The sequence below is a fragment of the Pipistrellus hanaki genome (assembly GCF_964339955.1).
Source record: "Pipistrellus hanaki genome assembly, chromosome: 12".
NCBI lineage: Eukaryota > Metazoa > Chordata > Mammalia > Chiroptera > Vespertilionidae > Pipistrellus > Pipistrellus hanaki.
The window spans coordinates 13,474,836-13,499,412 of record NC_140514.1 but is presented as its reverse complement, the minus strand read 5'-3'; the positions used below and the strand labels follow the sequence as shown (position 1 = coordinate 13,499,412).

Sequence of the window (24,577 nt, the reverse complement as noted above, 5' to 3'; positions counted from 1 at the left end):
CACATTTGCCCCAACCTGTATTTAAGGGACTCAAGTACAATGGTGTTTGGATAGAAGGGTTGGTGGCCAGGGCACACATTCTTTGAGGAGTGTGAGCTTGGTGAGCCCACGGCCTTCAGCCAGCTGAAGGACATCTTTTTGGGGTTGAAGTTACTGCTTTTGGGGCCGGAAGACGAACCCATCCCACTGGAATCACAGACATATTCCTATCTCGGGCGCATTAAGGGAAGCCAGCCACCTGCCCTTTCACCTTAACAAAGCACATGGGGCTGCACATGCTTTGAAAAGGAGAACTGCTTAGGAACTTGTAGAAATGCTCCTAAATGGTGAACAACATAGACTGATGAACAAGAACAGACCCAGAGATAAGGAACCATGGGTCAGACTGTTGGACCTCAAAGGGAGGGTGAGGATAAAAGGGAGAGATCAACCAAAGGACTTATGTGCACACATATGAGCCTAACCAGTGGTCAAGGACAATAGGGGGGTAGGGGCATGAAGGGGAGTGGGGGATTGGAATGGGGGGTTGAGGACAAATATGTGATACCTTAATCAATAAAGAAATTAATAAAAAAAAATAAAAGAGTCGTACACAGGCCCAGGGCAGTTCTTCGGGGGGTCCATCCGTCCTCCGCTGGTGACAAATTCCAGGACCTCCTGGTTGCTCTTGCTGGGGTATGGCATATATCCAAGAGAGAATATTTCCCACAGCAGCACTCCAAAGGACCTGTGCAGAGGACAGAAGACATGGATGTGGATAAACACACATACACACATGCACACATGAATACATACATAGATACACAAGTGGACACATGGACACACACGTATATACACATACACAGATGTAAAATTTTAATTTTTTATTACACACATTCCACAACAGAGAAGCCTACCTAATAAAAGAGTAATATGCAAAATATCCATCACTCTACTACACCCACAAGTCACACCCACCAGGCACACCCACCAGCCAATCAGAATGAGTATGCAAATTAACCCTAACCAAGATGTCTGCAGCCACAGAGAGCAGTTGAGAGGCTTGGGTTTCCCCGGCAAAAGAGGAAGCCAAGCTTTCCACACACCCTGGCCGGCCTAGGCCTCCACTCAAGGATACGAAGTTTTAATTATAGAAAGTAAACAAATCCAAACAGAAATGGCTGCAGCCATGGAGCAAGCAGGAGACTTGGCTCCATTCCAGGCTACAAAGTTTCAATTGTAGAAGGTAAATAAATTCCAGATACCAGGGCCTCTGCTTGGGTCGCCAGGGAGTGTGGCTGGCCTGCAAACCATCACAGACCCCTCGCTCAGGACACCTCACACCCCAAGGGAACAACCTCCCCCCTCCCCCCCGCCCCTGATCCAGGACACCCTTCAGGGCAAACCAACTGGCCCCCACCCATGCACCAAGCCTCTATCCTATCTAATAAAAAGTAATATGCAGATTGACCATCACTCCAACACACAAGATCAAGATAGCTGTCTCCATGTGGTCAAAGATCCTGCCCCCATGTGGACACAAGATGGCCAGCAGGAAAGGGCAGTTGGGAGGCAACAGGCCTGCAAGGGAGGGCAGTTGAGAGGGACCAGGTCTGCAAGGGAGAACAGATAGGGGCGATCAATCCTTCAAGGGAGAGCAGTTAGGGGTGAGCAGGCCAGCAGAGGAGGGAAGTTGGGGTCAAACAGGCTGGCAGGGGAACAGTTAGACATCAATCAGGCTGGCATGGGAGTGGTTAGGGGGTGATCAGGCTGGCAGGCAGAAGCAGTTAGGGGCAATCAAGAAGTCAGTCAGGTGAGCAGTTGGGAGCCAGCAGTCCTGGATTGTGAGAGGGATGTCCGATTGCCCGTTTAGACCTGATCCCAACGGGTAGTTGAACATCCCTTGAGGGGGTCCCAGATTGGAGAGGGTACAGGCTGGGCTGAGGGACAACCCCCATCCCGTGCACGAATTTTGTGCACCGGGCCTCTAATTGTTAATATGGATAAATGAGAAAGCCACATATGATGCTCTGTAAAAAGATAACCATTATTAGCATGTTGTTGTTTTTGGTTCTAGTCAAGTTTAGTGCTTAGATTTTTTTTTTTTCCTTTTGTTAATCCTCAATATTTTACCCTTGATTTTCAGAGAGTGGAAGATAGAGGGAAAGACAGAAACATCCATGTGAGAGAAACACATTGATTGATTGCCTCTTGCATGAGCCTCAACCAGGGCCCGGGCCAGGGAAGAGCCTGCAACTATCGGGTCTAGTAATAATTAATGTCGTTTTTAAACATTCGTTTAAAATCTTGCTTGGCGTTGACTTGTATTGACATAACCTTCAAACACGTGGTATCTACAGAACGTGTGAAGTGCAATTAACAAGTTTTGCTTGAAAAAGTTTGTGTTTGGTTTGGTTTTTGTTGCAGAACCAGGGCTAAGAAGATGGCGGATGAAGAGCATATTCGGCACTGCATGCTTTACGAGTTACAATTAGGAAGAAAAGCAAGTGAGGCTGCAAAAAACATCTGTAGTGCTCTTGGTCAAGATGCAGTTAGCGCCAGAAAATGCCAGCGTTGGTTTGAGAAATTTCGCGAGGGAAATTTTTCGTTAGATGACAAGAGTGGTCGAGGCCGTGTGTCCAATTTTGATCAAGAAGCTCTTCAAGCTCTTTTGGTGCAAAATCCTCAAATTACCCAACAAGAGCTTGTGACAACTTTAAATTGTTCACAAAAACAATTTCCAATCAATTGCGTGCACTTGGCAAAGTCCAAAAGTTTGGAAAATGGGTTCCTCATGAGTTGACGGACAACAACCGTAATCAAAGAGTCACAATTTGCAGTTCGCTCCTCTCTCGTCAAAACCGTTTGCCATTTTTAGAGCAAATTGTTACTGGAGATGAAAAATGGGTGCTGTATATTAATTTGAAAAGGCGGCCTCAATGGTTGGACAAAAATGAGGCTCCGCAGCCCACGCCAAAACCTGACTTGCATGCGAAAAAAGTGATGTTGTGTGTTTGGTGGAATTTTAAAGGAATTCTTCATTATGAACTTTTACCATCTAACCAAACCATTACAAGTGCAATGTATAGTGCCCAATTGGAAAGGTTAGCCCAAGCTTTAAGAGAAAAAGAACCCGCGCTGATTAATCGGAAGGGCGTAATTCTTCACCACGATAACGCAAGACCGCATACTGCAAGAATCACTGCTGAAAAACTACGCCAGTTGGAATGGGAAGTTCTCCCTCAACCTGCATATTCTCCTGATATTGCCCCTTCTGATTACCATTTGTTTTGTTCTTTGCAAAACTTTCTTCTTGGAAAAAAATTTAATAATGAAGAATGCCTCAAAAATGCATTGACCGAATTTTTTGCATCAAAATCATAAGAATTTTACAACAGAGGGATTAAAATGCTTCCTGAGTGTTGGGCACAAGTAGTAGAAAACAACGGCAACTATATTGTTCATTAAATTTTGTTGTATTGTTTAAATAAATTCGATTTTAAAAAGTATTAGAAAACGACATTAATTATTACTATACCTAATAGGTATGTGCCCTTCACCGGAATTGAACCCGGGACCCTTTGGTCTGCAGTCCGATGCTCTATCCAGTGAACCAAACCAGCTAGGCCGCTAGGGCCTTCTGAAACTTGATTTTTTTTTTTCCAAATTCCATTATAGCATAACATTCCCATGCTAATAAAACATTTTGTAACTAGCATTTCAAATGCTATAAGAATTCCCACTAAGTAGTTCTGTCATATTTGCCTTATCATTTAAAATTTTTTAAATATTTAGAATACTATGATAAATATGTTTGCATTTTTTTAATAGGACAGTTTGCTTAATATAAATTTCCTGAATTTAGTGCTAGAATAACCTAGTAAGTTCTAGGATAATTCCAATGAAATGACTAGGTCATAAGAATACCAACACTCTCCACTTGACATACACTTTCCACTTGACTTCCAAATGCGTCACTCTGCCAGCCTCGCGCAAGAATGCACCCGACACTCACCAACACCCAGCGTTCTCTCTGCACCACCAGCTCCTACTTCATTCTCTCCAGCTCAGTGGCACCATCGCTCATTACTGGCTCATGCTGCAGTCGTGGGCATCGTCCTTGATCACCACACTCTCCCTCACCCACTCCACACCAGTGGTCAGTGTCCTGTTCCCCTCCCGCACCCACTCCGTACCAGTGGCCAGCATCCTGTTCCCTAACTACTCATGACCAAGCTTGAACTGGACCCCTCTGAAAGCGTCCACTGCCACCCCGAGGCCCAGCCCCTCTCACCTCTTACCTAGAAACGAGCAGTATTTTCCGAATGGTTTCCCCTCTTCACCTGTCCTACTCTAGTCTGTTTTCAATGGCAGCAAGTGATTTTTCTTTTTTGAAGTGATCATGTCACCCTCTTGCTTCTAACTCTTCAGTGGCTCCCATTGTGCTCAGAATAGAATCAGCATCCGGAGCCTCCAGCCTGGGTCCCAAGGCCTTCCTGCCTGCCCTGCCATCCCACTCCTGCTGGAAGACTAGTTTTTGTCCCTGTCCCTGGCACACAGCCTAGAAAGCCTTCCCCAGACCTCCCCAGGGGCACCTCGCTGCCATTCAGGTGTGGGCATGCCCATCCTCTGGAGCACACGTGTCAAACACAAGGCCCGCGGGCCAAATCCAGCCCGCCAGGCCTTGCAATGTGGCCCGCACCGCGCTGTCATCACTGCACTCCGCTGTCAGTTTATGACAATGTCAGTTTATGACTGTTCAGTAAACCATTCAGCCCGCGATTTAGGCTGGATTTTAGATTTTGGCCCCTTCTCTGGTTGAGTTCAACACCCCTACACAGCCTTCCACACCCTCCTCACCTACCGCCACCCCTATCCCCACTCCTACTCCCACCCCCACCCTGAAGCAGCCTGCTCTGGGGGCCCTCTGCTTCTCTGCCTCCATAGCTCTTATTAGCATCTGAAGTTATGTGACTTACTTGCTTCTTAAAACATTTTTTGAAGCAATCTAAACTTCAAAAAGGAAAAAATAGGTACCTGTTTCTAGATGTTGATATTTTGCTTTGTGACAATTCTCCCTCATTTTGAAGAAATAAAATAGATATAGGCAAGCCCCACCCTCCACCCTTTTCCTGCTCTTTCCCCTTCCCTGAAGTTAGCGTCTCCTTCCATGTATACACTTCTCAGTGTGTGAAAGTATCCTATCTAATAAAAGGGTAATATACAAATTGACCATCACTCCAAGACACAAGATGGCCGCCCCCACGTGGCCAAAGATGGCTGCCCCCGTGTGGACACAAGATGGCTGCCACAAGATGGCCTGCAGGGGAGGTCAGTTATGGGCAGTTAGGGTTGACTAGGCCAGCAGAGGAGGGCAGTGGGGGGCGGGGTGACCAGGCCAGGAAAGGAGGGCAGTTGGGACAGACCAGGCCAGCAGGGGAGGGCAGTTGGGGGGGGGGCGCGCCAAGCCAGCAGTGGAGAACAGTTGTGGGGGGACCAGGCCTGCAGAGCAGGACAGTACAGAGGAGGGGAAGACCAGAACAGCATGGGCAGGCAGTTGTGGGGGACCCAGGCCTGCAGGGGAGAGCAGTTGGGTGGGGACCAGGCCTGCAGGGGAGGGCAGTTGGGAGGAACCCAGGCCTGCAGAGGATGGCATTTTGGGGGCGTGGGGTGGGGGGGAACAGGACAGCAGCTGAGGGCAGTTGGGGGAGGGAGACCAGGGCAGCATGGGCGGGCAGTTGGGGGGAACCAGGACTGCAAGGGAGGGCAGTTCTGGGCAATCAGGCCAGCAGGGAGGGTAGTCAGGGGTGACTGGGCCAGCAGAGGAGGGCAGTTGGGGGAGACCAGGCCTGCAGGGGAGGAGAGTTGGGGAGGGGAGGGGGATCAGGACTACAGGGGAGTGCAGTTGGGGATGACCAGGCCTATAATTGAGGGCATTTGTGGGGAGAACAGGCCTGTAGGGGAGGGCAGTTGGGGGGGGGCAGTCCTGCAGGGGAGGACAGTTGCGGGGGTGGGGGGGGGTAGGCCTGCATGGAAGAACTGTTAGGGGTAGGGGGCCCAGGTCTGCAGGGAAGGGCAGTTGGGGGGACCAGGCCAGCAGGGGAGGGCAGTTGGGGGGGGCAGGCCAGTAGGGGAGGATAGTTGGGGGGGATCCAGGCCAGCAGGGGAGGGCAGTTGGGGTTACCAGGCCAGCAGGGGAGGACAGTTGGGGGGGGGATCCAGGCCAGCAGGGGAAGGCAGTTGGGGGGGGGGCAGGCCTACATGGGAGAACTGTTAGGGGTAGGGGACCCAGGTCTGCAGGGGAGGGCAGTTCGGGGGGTCCCAGGACTACAGGAGAGGGCAGTTGGGGGTGGCGGGGGGGAGAGACTAGGCTTGCAGTGGAGGACAGTTGGGATGGACCACTGGGATTGGGCCTAAACGGGTGGTTTGGACATCCCTCAAGGGGTCCCAGATTGGAGAGGGTGCAGGCATGCATGAATTTTGTGCACCGGGCCTCCAGTAAACAATAAAGTTTCTGTATTATGGACTTAATGTTTGTATTAAAATTAAATAACATCCTGTCCCTTTTTGGAACTTGCTAAATGTCATTTTGGAATTCACCCATGTTGATGTATGTGAGTACAGGGTGTGCTCTCATACTGCTGAGTAATTCCCCATGACATAAGTAAACCACAGCTTGTGTTTTTATTCCCTATATGAGGGACATTAGCCTGTTGGAGCTTTTTCTCTATTGTGAATGATGTTGAAATGAACATCCTTGCTCAAGTCTATTTGTGTCATGCTCTCTCTCTCGACACTTAGAACTAGGATCACGGGGAAATAGGATGTGCATGTGTTCAGAATAAGGACTTAATTACCTGCATTACTCTCTGTGTCTGGATGGGATGGGTTGGGGTGCCCTAATGCTGGTGCACACAGGAATCACCGGGGGGTTTGTTAAAACATGAGTGCTGGGCTCACCCATAGCGTTTTGCTTCCATAGCCGGAGGTGGTGGCTGAGAATCTGCTTCTAACAAGTTCCCAGGTGGTGCAGGTGCTGCTGATCCACAGACCTCACTTTGAGATCCATTGGGTTAAGCCAGTGGTTGGCAAACTCATTAGTCAACAGAGCGGCACACCATGGCTTGCGAGCCACAGTTTGCTGACTACTGGGTTAAGCCAAAGCTAAAAACAGACCCAGCAATCCTACCTTATGACTTAGCAACCTCCTTTCTGGGGATCTAGCCAAAGAAACAAATCAGTATTTCAAAGAGATGCCTGCACTCCATGTTCACTGAGTGTTATTCACAAGAGCCAACATATGGAAACACCTAAGTGTCAGTGGATGAAAGGATAAAGAAAAGGTGATATCTGTCTATCTATCTATCTATCTATCTATCTATCATCTACCTACTTACCTAACCTTTTTATTAAACAATATAATAATTACTAGGTGTCTAGATTAATATCCTAACACATACACACTAATACATATATTAATACATAAATATATACACATGTCACCTTTTCTTTATTCATCTGTGTGTGTGTGTGTGTGCGCGCGCGCGCTCTGTTTTAATCCATAAAGAGAAGGAAATCTGCCTTCTTTAAGAATCTGGGTGAACCTGGAGGCCATTATGCTAAGTGAAATCAGCGGGCCATGGAGAGAGAAATTCTGCATGATCCCACAAACGTGTGGTATTACAGAAGCAGAGAGCAGGACGGTGGGTGCCGGGGCTGGGGGCACACAGCTGTAGGCCTGCGGGATGGCTGAGTCTGCAGAGCTGATGTGCAGACAGCAATGCCCAGCTTATCTTTAGCTGTAGGAAGGGTCTCACCGCTACGGTCAGCAGCCCCTCAGAGCCCCTGCTCCTTTCTCCTTTATTCTGTTAGTGTGAAGATTTTATTGCTCAATTTTCTAATCCCAACTCAATGTTGCACTCCTGGAATAAATTCAAATCCAACTTTGTTATGTAAAAAAAAAAAAAATTACGTGTGCTCTCCGTGTGTGCACCCCCCCGGCCAGCAGTATCAGCGCCCCTGGGAACCTGTAAGACAGGCAGATCCTCATATCTCCTGAGTCACAAACTCTCAGGGAGGGCCAGCGCTTTAAGGAGCCTTTAAGGAGCCTTTAAAGAGCCTTTCTGATGAGCGGCTGGTGGACCATGTGCTGACACAGGGCCTCCTGCTGAGGGGTGGGATCACCACCCAAGGCCCACGGGGGACCTGGGGAGGGCAGCAGGGAGACTCACCACGTGTCTGTTTTGGATGTAAATATTCCTTCCATGAAGGCCTCTGGGGGCATCCACTTCACTGGCAGCATCGCACAGCCGCCCTTCCGGTAGTAGCTCGCTCTGCGGGGGAGGAGAGGAAAAGTGAGCTTGGTTCCAGGACAGCTCTGAGTGGAAGCTCCAGGCAACTTGAGCAAATGCAACCATCTACCCATAAAAGGACCGAAGCCAGCGAGGCCCGTGGTTCAGGAGAGCGGGGAACACATCATTTGGTTAAAAACGTTGTCATTTAATCACACACAAAACTGCCCACCGGAGGCATATAGGCAAGATAGACAATGACGACACACCCACCGAGGACGGCGAGATCTCCCTGCCGGGCTGCGTTTGCTGTAACTCACAGCGAGCAGCGTTGCCCCAGCCGTGGCCGTGCCGCCTGCTCCTGCTGAGCCCCAGGAATGGGAGGCCACACGGGAGCACGGGCGGCAGGGCTGTGTCCCCCTGGCTTTGGCTCCCTCCTAGTGCCACGCGGTGTTAGGTCAACACCAGCACCCGACAAACACGCCAGGCAGCGGCCGGGACGCTGCCCCCGGCACACAGCCCAGCCGCGGAACAGGGCCGGGGTGCAGCGGGCTTCAAAGGTGCGAGCTAATTTATTATCTTTTGCCGGTGATGTCATGAGTGCAAGTCACTGATGAAAACGAATTAATTACCTTCCCCGCCTTTGACACCAGCTCCTCCCTTGGCCTGTGCTCTCCTGCCACCGTGGGAGGCAGCTTTCAACAAACAATACTGAGTGTTGAGAGTGTCAGGTGCTCTGCCGCGTGGTGAGGACGTAAATGAGCCTTCCGAGGAAAGGGTTTGGTGGGAGGAACAGACGCAAGAACCCGTGCAGCACAGGGCAGCGTGTAGTGAGGGAGAGTGCAGGGCTCGGTGACACAGGCGAAGAACTGATGTTCTGCTCAGGGTGGGGTGGGGCAGGAAGTGATTCACAGGCGGGGGGGGGGGGGGTGCAGGGGAGGGGCTGATGGTGATGAAGCTCCCCCAGAACACCGAAGATGAGATTGCAGTGCGTGTGGGAGCCTTGGGACAGGTTGGGGTTGAAGCCTGGAGTGGGCGGGGGGAGAGAGGGGCTGTGAGAGCTAGGATGGAGGGGAAGGGCTCACTAAGCCACAGGCACTCCGGGGTCCTCTGAGAAAGAAGGGGAGGGAACCCTAAGACTTTGGGTAGCAAAAGAAGGTAGAGTGCAGCAAACCAAGGTAACGTGGTGGAGACCAGCGGCTAATGACTATGGTGAAGAATATTGCTAACTCAGAATCTTCCCCGAGCTGCTCAATGGCAAAGCATGGCACCGGCCTTCTCCCCGCAGATGGCAGCCAGTTCTGACAGGGCCTCAGGGGACTCCCTAACCCTCCAACAGTAAGAGCCCTGCGTGGCCCTCCTACTCTTTCTCTGGGTTAGGCACGTGTGTAGCGACCACACACTGAGTGGCTTGCTCGACTCAGGGAGCAGGTCACTGTTGTGAATGATTAGATAAGGAAGTAATGTGAGATAAAGTGCAATACAAGTAGTTTTATAATTAAAAGACTATCCTTACATGATATTATTCTACAATATGCCATTAAAATTTTTCCCAGATTTGTGTTACCCCAATTACTTATAATAGTACCTCGAACCCTGGAGCCATGGGTCAGACTGGTGGACCTCAAGGGGAGAGTGGGGATAAAAGGGAGAGATCAACCAAAGAATTTATGTGCATACATATGAGCTAACCAGTGGCCGAGGACAATAGGGGTTGGAGGCATGAGTGGGGGTGGGGGTGGGGGATTGGAATGGGGGGTTGAGGACAAATATGCGATACCTTAATCAATAAAGAAATTTTTAAAAAAGTTATTTTATGTTTTAAAATATAGTCTTGAGAATATTACGGGAAAAAGAATGTACCTATCGGCTCTGAGCTACACTCCATGTCTCCTTGTGTGGGTAAAGACGACCCGTGAGCTGGGCCCGGCACCCGGCCAGTTCTGGGATGCTCTGGCCATGGAAACTAAGGCCTCTTGGAATCCCTGAGTTAATGTTTACACAGACACTCCTTCCATATCACGCATCCCAGTTACTGTGTCTCAGAGTGTGTTAGGATTAGAGCAATGAAACTGGAGACGATCTAGTGAAGAACTTGCTGTCAGTCATGGTGGGCAGTGGGATCCTGGATCCCGGATTTAGAACTAAGTTTCCCCACACCCCACGAAGGAACTTAATGAAACTTTAGGCAGCAAGCTCACAAGGGGTCAGCCATGATTTAGGACACAAGAAGCCACACCCCGTCCTCCCGAGGGCTGGGCTGAGAAGCTGACCCGGTCTTTGCTCACCTGTAGATGTCGCGGGCCATTCCGAAGTCCCCAATCTTGGCTACCCTTCCGGGGCCCGGACAGGTCAAGAGGCAGTTCCTGGCGGCAATGTCCCTGGACAAATGAATGGGAAACACAGGTCCTTATTCCCCTGGGAGAATACACGCGTCGTCTCAGCACTAGGATTTTCACTCTCACCAGAAGGTCAAGTAGTTTCCCCCTCCACTCTGTGTTTCCTTGTCTGCGTTACACTTCAGTAGGAAAGACATAGCCGCGCCAATTCTGGGCCTCAGGACTCGAGGGAAATGGGAAACGCTTAGGGAGATGATTGGAAATGTTTATTAGGACAATAACATGAAAATAACTATAATAGAAACTAGAATGTACTGGCCTTTTACTATGTACTGAGCATTGTCCTAAGTGCTTTATAGCTAATTCTCACAACAACCCTATGAGGTAAAGGGTGCTATTATTATCTTCATCTCATTACACAAATTACGCTAAAAGCAGGTACTAGGGACCAAGGCATCCCGAAGCTACTGTGTATACAGCTTGGTTCCTGCCAGCTGTTTGAAGGCGACTTCTAGAACAGCATGGCTTCCATGCTACCAAATTCAAGCAGGCTAAGGCATGCCCACATAGCTATGGTTGTCCTTGTTAATCGGCGATTATGGTTCTCCCATCCAGGATTTCCTCCAAAGCTTTAAAAAAAAAAAAAAAAAAAAAAATATATATATATATATATATATATATATATATATATATACACATATACATACACACACACACACACACACACACACACACACACACACACACACACATATATATATATATATATATATATATATATATATATTATTGATTTTTTACAGAGAGGAAGAGAGAGGGATAGAGAGCCAGAAACATCGATGAGAATCATCGATCAGCTGCCTCTTGCACACACCCCCACTGGAGATGTGCCTGCAACCAAGGTAAGTGCCCTTGACCAGAATCGAATCTGGGACCTTTCAGGCCGCAGGCTGATGCTCTATCCACTGAGCCAAACCGGTTTAGGCTCCTCCAAAGCTTTTGATAAGCTGCCTGCCCCCTAGCCAGTGGCTGAAGAAACCCCTCTTCCAGGTTCTGGAGCCACATTCTCCTCTCCGTTGAGTGCCAGATGGTCTACCTGCGGGCAGCATCCTAAGGCATAGCCAGAGGCCTCGCATTCCTGCCACTGACTGTCTCTCCCTTCCCCCCGCTTCCCCACTCCTGGCCTGCCGGGGGGAGCAGGTGCAGCCAGAGGAGTCTGGGGTGGCCTAACAAGTCCAGGGCAGGAACAAGCAGCGGTCCTTGGGGGCCACGGCTGGGGCTTGCCTGTTTCTGACTGATTTCTTGAAGGTCCTGGTCTTTGATCGAGAAGCACGCGCAGAATAAACAACTGTAGAGTGCTTTAAAAACAGGTCTGGGTTGGAAATTGTGGCTTAGGAAACCGGAACGGTGGGCCAGGGAGGGAAACGGATGTTGTTGACACCACTTTCCTGACCCAGAGGTTTAAGTTGAATTTCGAGGAGCAATGGTGCATAAGATGCCCTAATAAAACCATAGAAGCATAACATGCATGACACCAAAAAGAAGAAAAATAATGGGGTAGATAGCCATTACTTCTTAAGAGAAATACAGCGAAGTAGAGCAGGGACAGTATTTATGGCTCCAGAAAGGTCTTTACGCTGATGTGCCTGGAATGGTTGCTTCAAAAAGTGATCTTGAATGTAATGGCAAGAAAGTAAATACAGTATCCTAGAACACACCAGGAACTGGTAGCATGACACATAATTCGTGAAGTGGTAATAAACTACAATCAAAGGAAACAGACCTAGAAAATGGGAGTGTGTATGGGGTGTTCACTCTGAATTCAGGGGGTGCCCTGGCATGGGATCCTGGGAATGGGGGGACAGATAAAGGGTGGAGGAGAGAGAATGAGAGGTGATCCTTTCGTGGGCATGCGCCACAGATCACGCAGCCCGCTGGAGATGCAAAAGATGCTTTCCTAATACCACGTTCCCCAGAAGAAAAGCCTGGATTGAGACAGTCAATTTCTGCCAGAAGTCGCCTTTTGCTTATAAAGCAGATCATGTGATACATTCTTGATTTATCTCTGACAATTTCATTTCTCAAAAGAGATAAAAGGAGCAACAAGCTATTACTCTGGGATCAAATTCTGACCTTCAGTAACTCCTCACAGATACGGAGGCGATGGAAACCCGGAGAGAATGGGCCCCTGTTATCTTATCATCTCTAATAACGGAGCCCTGGATATGGGCCCAGGTGTCCTGGCTTCAGGGAAGCAGGTTTCAACACGTCGGAGGAAAGATGGATGGGATCCCTCAGCCAGGGAGTGTGTCTGCTCGGTGCTGACAAGGCAGAGATGCTCTCGGGGAGAAGCAAAGGGGGACATCGGAAGGCACCAAGGTGACTGCACAGGTCGCTCTCGGATGAGTCCAGTTGTCAAGGACATAGACATCGATGCAAAGGGGGCTGTAACCAAGGACGAATGCCACAAAGGGTGCAGCTCTGTCATGCCCAAGTGACAGTAAAGAGCTGAGATGCAGGCAAAGTTGTGGGCACACAGATAGGGCAAGAACGACACGGCAGGCTGACCTGAGCCCTGAAGCAGGGGCTGTGGCTTTGGAGGAGAACAGAGGGCTGGCCCCCGCTCCTCCTCTGCTTCTACTGTTTCCATCAGGAAAAGTCACCCAGAGGCTGGGAAGGTTTAGAATCAAGAGGAAGGACTGAAGACCAGAGGTGATGTGACAGTACAAGATTAGGCCGTGTGAGAGTGTGCAGCCTGGTTTTGGGAATAACTTTGGGCAGCCAGATGCGTGTGTGCCTTGATCTCGAATTCCCCATTCTCATTAGGGAGCGGGCATAACTTCCTGCTATGTCCATGCTCTTCCATTGCCAGCCTCAGGCAGCACTTCTCGTTTCTACTTTGTATTTAATATTCTAATGATTAGGACTATGCCTATCCCCTTTGGAGACTTGAGCTAACACATAATTGTTAATTCACCGGGTTGTTACTTATGAAATTGGAAGGAAATCGTTAGGAAGAGCTTTGCAAAGAGCCCGACAACCTCTTGGACTTTTCGGATTTCAGAATTAAGCTGTCGGCTGAGAAAGACCCCTGCAGCCAGCGGACAGAGATCAGCCTGCTCTGATGCCTACAGCAGCCCAAACACCATTGAAACACGAGGATCCGGTGGAGTAGAAGTCAGGTGTTTAAGTAAATCAAATAATCATTATGCTCATTTCAGGGTATTTCAGAAAAATTAATTTATCCAACAAACCTTCCTTATGCCTCACTATGTGTCAGGGATACACTATGTGTCAGAGATGAATAAAACAGGGTCCTCACCTTTGAGCACTCACAGTCAAGTGTGTGAAACTATGAACTCCTTTAATGGGCCTTAAGGAGCTCAGTTTTTATTTTATTTAATTAATATATTTCTCTTGATTTCAGAGAGGAAGAGAGATGGAGAGAGAGATAGAAACATCAATGATGAGAGAGAATCATTGATCGGTTGCCTCCTGGACGCCCCACACTGGGAATCGAGCCCCAACAGGGAAGCAAACCACGACTTTCTGGTTCCTAGGTCGACACTCAATCACAGAGTCACAACGGCGGGCAAGAGGGAGCGTTCCAGTGATATAGGACTTGAAGGTTTCACTTCCAGACACAGGCAGGGGTGGGTATTTTGATACCCATTTTACATACGGGGCGAGGGAAGCCCTGACAGAGTAAGTTGTCACCGTAAAGACAAAGAAAGCCGAGTCCTCACTGGAGGGAGACCCATCATTGCAGCCAAAGGGAGAGCTGGGCCTGAGACGGGTAAGGAAGAAGCAGAAGGAGGGAGGCGAGCAGGGCGCGTGGACTCACCGGTGGATGAAGTGATTTTCCTCTAAGTACTGGCAGCCGCAGGCAATGTCCTGGGCCACGTGCAGCAGGTCCAGCATGGCCAGGGAGGAGGGCTGGTTCTGTGGGGAGGCAGACATGATCCACTGGTGAGAGGCTATCGGGGGAGAGAAGACCTGAAACACAAGTTCAAGTGCTCCCAAGGAGGCCAAACCTGGACTCGCTGTTCCCCGGGGTCCCAGCCTGGCTTCCCATTAGAAAATCACCTGACAGGTTTAAACCAATAGGGATGCTGGGGCCTCAGCCCCACCAGTAAACCAATCACTCCAGGTGGGTGCAGCACCTGCAGGCTTCACGGCACCCCAGGTGAGGAACAGTGCAGCCAGGGCTGGGAACCCCGAATGATAGGAAGCCAGGAGGGGCCACCTCCATGGTACCAGCACAGGGCGTGGCACACTGCAGTGGTTCAATACATATTGGGGGTAGTTGATTTCACACGAACGAGGAGTTACCTAGATGTCAGCTGGGAGTTCCTCTGGCACCGATCAGGGCCTCCCCGGAACTCCCTGGAGCAACAGAGAGGGCTGGGGGAGGTGAGGGGCGTCACTCTTTATCCCGGGGCAGACGACAGGAGGGGACACTCTGTCCATGGAACATCAGGTCCTGTCTTCCGTGCCCAGTTCAAGTCCAAGTACAGGATCTAAGACTTGCCAAGACTTACAGGATCTAATATGGGCTCCCAGATTCCTGCCCAGATCCCCGAGCTCTCCTCTGCATGCACGATACGTGTCCTCCTCAAGGAATGCCCAGTGAGAAAACCAGAGCCGTGCCTCTTCCCGAAGTGCATGCCACACGTGCCCCGTTAGACCTCTGCCAGCTCCGCTGAGAATGTCAGCACGGGGCTGGAGGCTCTGCCTTGGTGGGTGGTGATGGGAAAGCCGTTGAGGTTGGTGCTCAGACCCTGGCAGAGATGCCTGTATGGCTCACAGGCTTGGCCCTGAGTGACCGAACCTCTCCTTGACAGTCCATAGCTTCCCAAAGAGATGAAGAGCACAGTGGGTTGGGAAAAGCAGGGAATCAGGAGGCCTAGTCTCGAGTTCCGGTCCCAGCTCTCCCACTTCCTGTGAGGCCCTCTCTGAGCCACAGTGTTCTCAGCTGAGAAAGGTTGTGCTGTTTACTGCACAGAGCGGTTCTGAAAAACGTGAAAGCTATAAGGAGGATAACAACGCTAATGAGGACCGCCGTGAAATGGGCTAGTCCAGTGGTCGGCAAACTCATCCGTCAACAGAGCCAAATATCAATAGGACAACGATTGAAATTTCTTGTGAGAGCCCAATTTTTTAAAACTTAAACTTCTTCTAATGCCACTTCTTCAAAAGAGACTCGCCCAGGCCGTGGTATTTTGTGGAAGAGCCACACTCAAGGGGCCAAAGAGCTGCATGTGGCTCGAGAGCTGCAGTTTGCTGACCACGGGGCTGGTCTTTCTGCCCACAGCCTCCTGCCAGGCATGCTCTGGTGCACACACACACTCATCTTCCGAGGAGTCCGATCGGATTCTTAAATGCCAAGGTGGGCCCCCCAGGGGCTCCCTGGAACAGTGTGGAGGCTCCTCAGGCTAAGCTGCTCTAAATTGAGGTTGATTGGCTGTGGGGGTGGAGTAGATTTCTGCCGCCACTTGGAGGCCCTGAGAGCAGAAGTTCAGTTCTGGCCTTTCTGTAGCGGGGTGTCTGTTGTGTTCCTGTTTTCTGGAGGGTGGGGAGGGTGCAAGTCTTCCCTGTAGTCCTTACAGACCAGCGGCACCTGAGAAGCCAGGGCCTAGCTCAGGGTCTGCTCGGCTCCAGTTCGTGGTGCCCGGGGCCTCCCAAAGACCCTGGCAGTGACAAGAGTGGGTAGCTGGATTCCGGGCCCACCCAGCGTGCTGCGTTTTATAGTTTAGGACTATGTCTGAGGTGTTCCAGTCCAGCTCTTGGACCTTATCTTGCAGATACTGGGGTTAGATTGGGTGTCTGCCCTAAGCCACAAGGCTGTGTAATGGCCGAGCAGGGCTAGGGTGTGGCATTCCTGGATGCATCTAGGTCTCTAGCCCTTTTACTATAACACACACACACACCACCTTCCTAGAAATTTCAGTACTTGATTTTGATAGTAAAACTCTAAGGTCAGCATGTACCCATTTGCAAAATGACAGTGGGGTTCAGGGTGAACGAATATAGACTGACCTGCCCCACCTCAGCTGGTTGGGTGAGTGACCTGTTTGGCATGACTGTCCCTCTCTGTGCCTGTCCATAGTCAGCAGGCCATACAAATGGACCCCGACTGGAGAATCCATTGCACAGGCCTTGCATGAGCTCCCAGGGCCATTGCCCACTTTTGTTCATTCTCTCCTGGCTATACCACATCCAAGCCCAGGGGCTGACTCCCTGGGCCCCTGAGGAGTTGCTTCGCAGTTGCCCTGCTCCGTTCCTGGCACAAGCACTGCGGAGACTCACCGGGCGAGGGCGGGTCTCCCGGAGGAAGGACTTGAGGTCTCCTCCCGCCATGAGCTCCAGCAGGATGAACCGGGGCAGAGCCTGCAGACTCACTCCGATGCAGCGCACGATGTTCTGGTGGTTGAATTTGCTGCAGAGCAGGGGGAGGAGGGGGGTAAGCAAATGTAACTGAGCTGAGTCTGGAAAACCATCGTGGGGAGAGCAGGACACAGATATGTTGGCAGCAGCCACATTATGTAAATGCACTCTGAAGATGCTGGAAGCAGGGGCCATGCTGAGCCTAGGCTGGCTGAGACTGTCTGGTCCCTGAGCAGGTGAAGAGCCAGAGGGCAGGCCTGGCCAGCTCAGGCTGCAGGAGGGCATTTGGTGGGTGGGGGAGGACCCTGCACAGACATTTGGGTGAGAAAGTGGGTGGGAGACAGGGCTGCTTGCTAGGGTTCACGTTTGAGTCCTCCAAGGCCGGGCTCAGGCAGAAGCTGCGGGGACTCCTTCCACAGGGACAGGGTGAGACCTGCCAGGTGACGGCCCCCATGGTGGATTCCTCCTGGAGGCCTAGGATTTGGGTTTTCTTATTCATGTGATCTTGTTACCACTCCTGGGGGGGTGGGCCCGGGCACTCCACATGGGAACCCACACACACAGGTGAAATACAACGGTGGGAAGTTATTGCCAAGTAGTGAGATTGAGTGACTTGGGTCTTCTTCATAGAATCTTATACTTTCCAAGTTTCACTCAATAATCATGTATTACATGTCTAACTGGAAAGTTAGTACATTTAAAGCAAGTACAGAGCCTGCTGCCTGTCCTCCTGTGGCTCCAGATGCCACAGGCTCATCACACCCGCTGCTGGGGCCTCCTTCCGTCAGCCACTCCCACCGAGGGGAGCGCCCAGGCTGCCCCAACCTCCAGGATGTTTGAGGCTCTGCAGGGCAACAGGAGGCCATGAGTTCTTAACATGATCTGCTGTCAGAGCCCTGGACACTGGGATTCCCAGGTAGGGGCCTCCGGCCATGAACTGCAGGGTGCAGGCTGCTGTGTGGACCAGGGTGGGGCAGCCTTCCACTATGTGAGGAGAACATGTGAGAGCTGGGGCGGTGGAAGACTGGTAGAGGAGCATCCTGGAGAGAGATGATAGCTAGCACACTCTGTTTCTCAAGAAGCAGGGAAAAGAATGGATGGATGTTAGCTGAAGGCAGAGTAGAACCAATGGGATTATTTGGTCAGAGAGATTTTTCCCGGTGACAACAGCCCTGGGGGGCCATTCCATTCTGGCAGGCCATGCTGAGAATCGGGGGAGTCTGCTGTTGGAGAGGGAGGGGTGTGCGGGAGGGGGCTCTCTCTGGGACATGAGTCAGACGCATGTGCACGTGGGCGGTGGGGTGTCTCTGTGACGTTACCTGATGATCAGGGCCTCCATGAGGAAATCCAGCTCGTCCTGCTCGGAACACACCTCAGGCAGCGTCTGGGCACAGAGGGGAGAAGGCCTTTAGCCCCAGGAGCGCCATCGGCGAAGACTGTGGCCAACAGAGACCGCCGGCCAAGCTCAGGCCCCCGAGGGACCCCGCTTACCTTTACCGCCACCTGCAGGGGGCTCGGGTCGTTGGGCATCCCAGACACCTGACCTTCATACACCTCCCCGAACGCACCGTGGCCCAGACCCCTGGGAAAGGAGAAGGCCAGATGAGGTGTAGGTGGGCAGGCCGAGAGAAAGGCTGGGCTGCCCACGAGGGGCAGCGGGGCACACATACACACACACACTCCAGGTCACACCTGCCCCTGGCTTTGCTGCTCAGCCCCAGGCCTCCATTGCTTTGTCTGAGAACCGCCAAGAGGCGTTACAACCTGGGATATGTGGCAGCAGTGGACAATCCTTCAGTGAAGACTGGAGCCTGACATTTGCCAAGGACACAGAGGTGACTGAGACCCGACCCTCGCCCTGAAGGTGTGCACTCTGGGGGGCGGGAGGGACAAAGGCTGACAGACACTCTGTGTGGTGCTCAGTGAGTGACATGCACAGGGGGTCTGGGAGCTCAAGGAGGCCACTGGGCTCCATCAGGGGGAAAAGGGGCCAGGAAGGCTCAGGGAGGGCATTTTGAGAGGCCTGTTCCCTCCCGTGTAGTCTTCCTCTCATTATTCAAGCCCCATGAATATACAGGGTGTTGAGTGATTTAATACCCCCCAAATGGCCCGAACACTAAACCTCTCTCTGGGAGGGTTAGGGGTGCCCTAGGAGTTTGGATTAAAAGTAACTTTTTGTTGGCCCCTTGTGGCTAGAGGAACCTGTGTGTTGGGGTGACAGCCAACCTCTAGAACACCCCCTTTCCTTGAAGGATGGCCGGGGCACTCACCGGATGAGGGTGATGCTTTTCCGTGGCACCTCCTTCAGGTCACTGATGGACGAGGTCTTTCCCGCAAAGCAGTAGTTGGGGTTGTAGTCCGTCATGATGGTTGAGGTGCGGAGCTTGCTCAGCTTGTATTCAGGGCTCTGCAGCTCCATCTGCATGGCTTGCAGCTCCTGGTGCTTCCGGCGGTACACTGCAGGCAGTTGGAAGTGGCCTGGACCAGGCACCCAGCACTGGAAGCCCACCACAGGCCACCTCCTCCAGGAAGCCTTCCTGGACTTCCATCACTTCCTCTGAGATCTAAACCTCCCATCACACTTAGTAATACTGACAAAATGATTATAGAAGTGAAGGTGTACTTTTAACATATTATTTAAAGTTAATGTAAAGCTTAATATCATATAAATAAAAGATTTTGCTGTATCATATAGGGGCAGAGATATATTAGTTTGGGTCCCCTGAGAAGCAGACCCAAGACAGGACTAAACATGCAGAATTTCATAAGGCAAATGGCTCTGAGAGGAAGTGGGGAGGGGCCCAGGAAGGCGGGGGAACCGCCAGGTTGTGCTGAAAGTCTGGTCCGGCATGCAGGAGAGTGAGGGAGGCTGAGTAACAGCCCTCGAAGGCCGTGCAGTGTAAAGGCGATCCAGCAAAGCACTGGGGACATTCTGGAGCCACAGTGGCCCTCAGAGGAGCCGGGTCCCTCAGGAAGAGGCCCGCCTCAGTGTCTCACTGTGCCCAATCTCCAGGGGGTGCAAACATGGTATGGATTTGAGAGCAGCCGGGCCCACCGCCCTGAGCTTCTGGGAGTTGAACTGCCAGAACAAATAGGTCTCTAAACTGGCATCTAAGCTGATGCCTGAGGACCCGAGTTCTAATTTCACCTGTGCTACTAACAAGCCCAGTGACACTGACGAAGTCATGTGACCTCTTTGGACCCCAATCTCCTCTGTAAGCAGGAAAAGTAACCCCTGCCCTGTCCCATACCCCACCGCCTACAGTTGTCTTAATGAAATAAATTCACCAATATTACCGTAAATGGTTTTGAAAAATTCTGAAGAGCTCCACCATGCAAAGAACCATTATCTCTGTTACACAGAGAGAGAACACTCTGTAGGCCAACGCCAGGGCAGGGGGCCCGGAACTGTGACCCACAGGTGGAGTCTGCCTTTAAGCCCAGCTCCACCCCTTCGGCCAGCGAGTGAGCCAGCTTTCAGTTCTCTGCGCCATGACATGTGTAACCGTGGTCACAGGGTGACCTGGGATTCAGTGCAGCCCAGAGCTGAGCCTTCCCTGGCCTGCCTTCCTGTCCCTGCCCACCTGTCCTGGGCATTTCCAGCAGGAGGAGCCTGGCAGGACCATGCTGAGCCCTCTGCGACCTGCCCATCAGCTCACCTGGCTTGCAGGCCTAATAGGAAACACCCCAAAACCAACTGCATTCGCTGCCCCTGGCGGGAAGGGGCTGGAGGCGGTGCAGGGGAGTGAGCCGCTGGGAGCAGTGCCGGCTGGGATGGGAGCTGGAGGTGAAGTCTGGGGGGTGAGGGTGGGGCTGTGCTTGAGCAGAGTGCCCCACCTGCCTCCCCGAGAGCAGCCAGGAGTGGGGCTGAGGTTCAGAGACAGGGCTTCTGGGGAACCACAGCTGTGCTGGGCCTGGGCTGCCTGGTCACAACCCGGACAGAGGGTCCCTGGCACTCGGGGTCCGTGCAGAGCCTGAGACGCCGCTCTGTCCTGCCTCCCCTGCCTCCCCTTGGCAGCCAGGGCTGTGGCACACTCACCGATCATGATGCCAGAGAACGCCAGGACGAGAGCGGCCACGAGGGCAGAGGTCACGACGGAGAGGATGAGCGAGAGGGGCAGGCGGGGCTCTGGGGTGGGCGACACTGGAAGACAGTCCCCACGAGATAGGGGTGACCATGCTGACACTGCTCAGAGCTGGCCCCGTCAGAAACCCCCTCCCCAGCCAGGACCAAAGCCGCTGCTCCTCTCAGCCTGCAGACATGCCCCCTTCCCTTTCAGAGGACAGGGGCCTGGGGCATGTTCACCCTGGCTTCGCAGCCCTCAGCAGCAGCTTTGGGGCAGGGGGGAACATGTAACATTAATCCAAAACACAGACTGTCCGATGGCGGGGCGGGGCTACAAGGTGAGCCGACCATGGCTCACACAAGACTCCCAGGCCTCGGATGACAGTGACCTCAGGATGACCCAACAGCAGGGTGCACCCTCAGTGACCCTGAGGCCCAATCACCTCCTGTGGCCGAGAGCCAGTCCAGAGCCCAGGAGGGCATGTCCCAGCACCCCACTGGCACAGACCACATCGAGGGGTCCTGCCTGGTCCCTACACTGCATTTCAAAAGGGACGTGACCACGGGAACAGCTGCAGACGTGGGACTCAGGAGGAGAGGGGACAACGGTGTCCTGTGCGAGTGGACTGAACCCAGGCATTCAACCTGGAGGGGCTTTGCAGGGGGAGACACTGGAAAAGCTGGGGAGGCTGAGGGGCGGGTGTTGCAGGGCGGGTCTGGCTCTGGAACACCCTGGAGGAACAGCGAGCCTTGGAGCACAGGCGATTCTAGCAGAGATGGCTGGCCCCCGTGCGGATGTGGGGGTTTACGCCCCAGGTTAGGGGTGGCACTAGGTGACTCAGACTCCGTCGTGAGGCGTGACGCATCCTTCACACTCAGGTCTCTGCCTCTTTGTCAGAGCGCTCAAGCTGGGGCAGACCAAGGCCGGAGGGGGGGGGGGGTGGGAGGTGGCAGGAAGATTATGAAACTGGGTGCCACGTGTCCCAGAACCATGGAGACCAGCTGTGGCTCCATCTCTGGGCCCCACCCAGCCCCTTACCAACACAGGAGACGCCGTCCTCAGCCAGCACCGTGCCGTGGTCGCAGAAGCAGATGACCTGGTGGCTCTCGGGGTCCAGGTGGCACTCGTCGCCCTCGCAGTGGCTGCAGTTCAGGTAGTGCTTGATGTTCACCTCCCCGTGGCCTTCCATCACTGCGGGCAAGGGGGCGGGCTAGCTGGGCCGCCCTGTGCCGCCCGCACCCTGCCCTGCCCACGCTTCATCTCCAGCGGCCAGCGTGCGCTCTTGGTCCCTGTCCCCAGGTCACTGTGTGGGAAGGTCCCAGTGCCTCTGGCGAGGGGGGCGCAGAGGCTGTTGGGATGTATTTATGCAGGTTGGGGTGCGGGTGGGGGGTCCACACACCTGCTCTTCAGTTAGTTGGACAGGGACAGCCCTAATGCTGCTGGATTTTCTAGGACTGGCCTGCCTGGTTGTCAATCTCCCGCCTCGATGCCCATATGAGACCCCACTCCTGACACCAGGACGCTTGGTGGGATGAGACCCATAGTCATGCCTTGTTTTCTGGGCTCCTGCTTGAACCCGGGGTTCAGATGGGCGGGAGAACTGGCCTAAGGTAGCTGGTCCTGCACCTGCTGGCGGAGGGGGTACCTTTTAAAGCCGGGGTGTACAGGATGCCCAGGGGACTGATGAAGGACACCCCATCCTCTCCGTCCATCTCGGGGTCATTGTCTGAGGCTGCGTTGCCGCCTGGGGCAGACAGAGACGTTTAACGCAGAGAGGTGGGCACCCAATCTCAACACACGTGCGCGTAAGCGGGTCATGCAGGGGGTGGGGGGTGGGGGCCCGGAGGGCGGGGGGTGAGGAGGGAAGGGAGGCTCAGGCACAGGGCTGCCCTGGGCTCAGTAGATGCTGGGTGTGGGCCACCTTCCCCTCCAGCCCCCACCGGGTGTCCCCACTCTAGGCCTGCAGGAAGCAGTGCATGGGAACAAGAATCAGACAAGTTCTAGTCTCCCAGGCTGGGTTGGCCCGAGAAGTTGCTCTCCAGTCTCCTGGGTCAGGGTAGGGACGTGGGGGAAGGGCCCCTGTGCCTGTAGGCTCCTGTCCCTCCATTCAGCTGGGGCTGGCTTATCTCTGGGCTCCCCCCCCCCCCTCGGACTCCCCCCTCGGGCTCCCCCCTCCGCCCATGGCTTAGAAAAGAGCATCTGGTTAAAGCAAGCATCTTACACAGCACAAAGCAAAACACAGACAGAGCATCACAGAGTGTGCATGCATTGTGTCCTAATCTGTGGGGATGGAGGAGACACCATTTGCCTCTCAGCTTCAGAAGGCTCTTCTGCTCTGCGTTAGCCCAGAGGAGAGAGAGGCCAGTGGCCAGATGCTTGCCCAAGGGCTGGGCCGGGCTGGGCTGGGGCTGCCCGCAGTTGCCCCCAGGAGAGTGGGCCGTTCTGGAGCTGGTGGGCTGAGGCAGGAAAGGGAAAGGGAGGCGTCCTTGAGGCCAGAAGCCACAAGCCAGGCCTTAGGGAGCTGGCTTGCAAAGACAGGGGCCAGGCCATCCAAAGGGAGGCATGGGGCTCAGAAGTCTGGCCTTCGAGGTTCTCAAGCCAGCACATCCCCAGGGTGGCTCTCAGAACACAGCCTGGGAAGCCAAAGCCTCTCGGTCATCGGCTTTGGGGGTGATCAAGAATCACACGGGATCTTGATGCGGACGCTATGGAAGCCTGGAGGCAGGATGCTGGCTCGCAAGCCAACACCCTGCCTCTGGCCGGTGGCCAGGCTGAGTGAGGGAGGCGTGCATGGTCACATCACAGTCCACACGTGGGCAGCCGGGGGAGGGTAGGCGAGGGCTGGGAGAGGTGAGGTGCCTAGGACTAAGGGAGGGGGTGACACCTTGAACACGAATCATCTTTACCTATATATCCTCCGCCTCCTCCACCGGAGGAGCACCCCCCTCCACCCCCTCCGAAACCCCCTCTGGTCTCCCACCCCCACTTCTTCATGGCCTGGGGGCAGGAATGTCCTCCGGTGGCGCCTTCCAGCAAGGATTTTCCAGACCAGAGCAAGGAAGTGTTATCATTCCAGCCACCTCCGCCACCTGCCGGAAGACAGAGAACCTGTGAGGCCGGGCTGGCTCAGCCACTGGGCCTGGCCAAGGAGGACCTCATGCACTCTGAGGGGGCCCAGGGGCCTTGTCTTCGGTGGGCCTGGGACTCGAGTCCAGGGACATGGCCTCTATCCTGGAGAGACCTGCTGTGGCCACAGCTGGACGTCCTGATGTGCACTCCCAGTACCTCTGCCTCCTGCAGGCCTCTGGCTCGAAAGCCCTGAGAGTGCTTGGCTGGGAAAGGGGCTGGAGAGGGCAGGCAGCATGGCACTCGGCATGTTCCTGGGCCTTCTCTCCAGAGCACCAGCCCCAAGTGCTAGGTCTTTGTTGGCTGCTTCCCATGTCAATAAGAACAGGACCCACCTCCCTGGTGGCCGCAGAGGCTCCTTGTAGGAGCCCTGGACCAGGCCTGGATA

General features: G+C 53.1%; 1 protein-coding gene across 1 annotated transcript in view; it reads right to left on the bottom strand.

The window, feature by feature from the left end:
• The window catches only part of ALK (ALK receptor tyrosine kinase), a gene marked incomplete at its 5' end in the record, with an annotated part of 534,776 nt that overhangs the window by 4,039 nt on the left and 506,160 nt on the right, over positions 1 to 24,577 (bottom strand). Inside the window, 12 exons of the mRNA XM_084900171.1 lie at positions 593 to 727; positions 8,211 to 8,312; positions 10,559 to 10,651; positions 14,454 to 14,551; positions 16,919 to 17,048; positions 18,316 to 18,380; positions 18,488 to 18,578; positions 19,267 to 19,453; positions 21,036 to 21,140; positions 22,102 to 22,254; positions 22,709 to 22,807; positions 23,970 to 24,152. Of these exons, the coding sequence (XP_084756297.1) occupies positions 593 to 727; positions 8,211 to 8,312; positions 10,559 to 10,651; positions 14,454 to 14,551; positions 16,919 to 17,048; positions 18,316 to 18,380; positions 18,488 to 18,578; positions 19,267 to 19,453; positions 21,036 to 21,140; positions 22,102 to 22,254; positions 22,709 to 22,807; positions 23,970 to 24,152 (1,441 nt within the window). The remainder of the gene's footprint in view (positions 1 to 592; positions 728 to 8,210; positions 8,313 to 10,558; positions 10,652 to 14,453; positions 14,552 to 16,918; positions 17,049 to 18,315; positions 18,381 to 18,487; positions 18,579 to 19,266; positions 19,454 to 21,035; positions 21,141 to 22,101; positions 22,255 to 22,708; positions 22,808 to 23,969; positions 24,153 to 24,577) is intronic.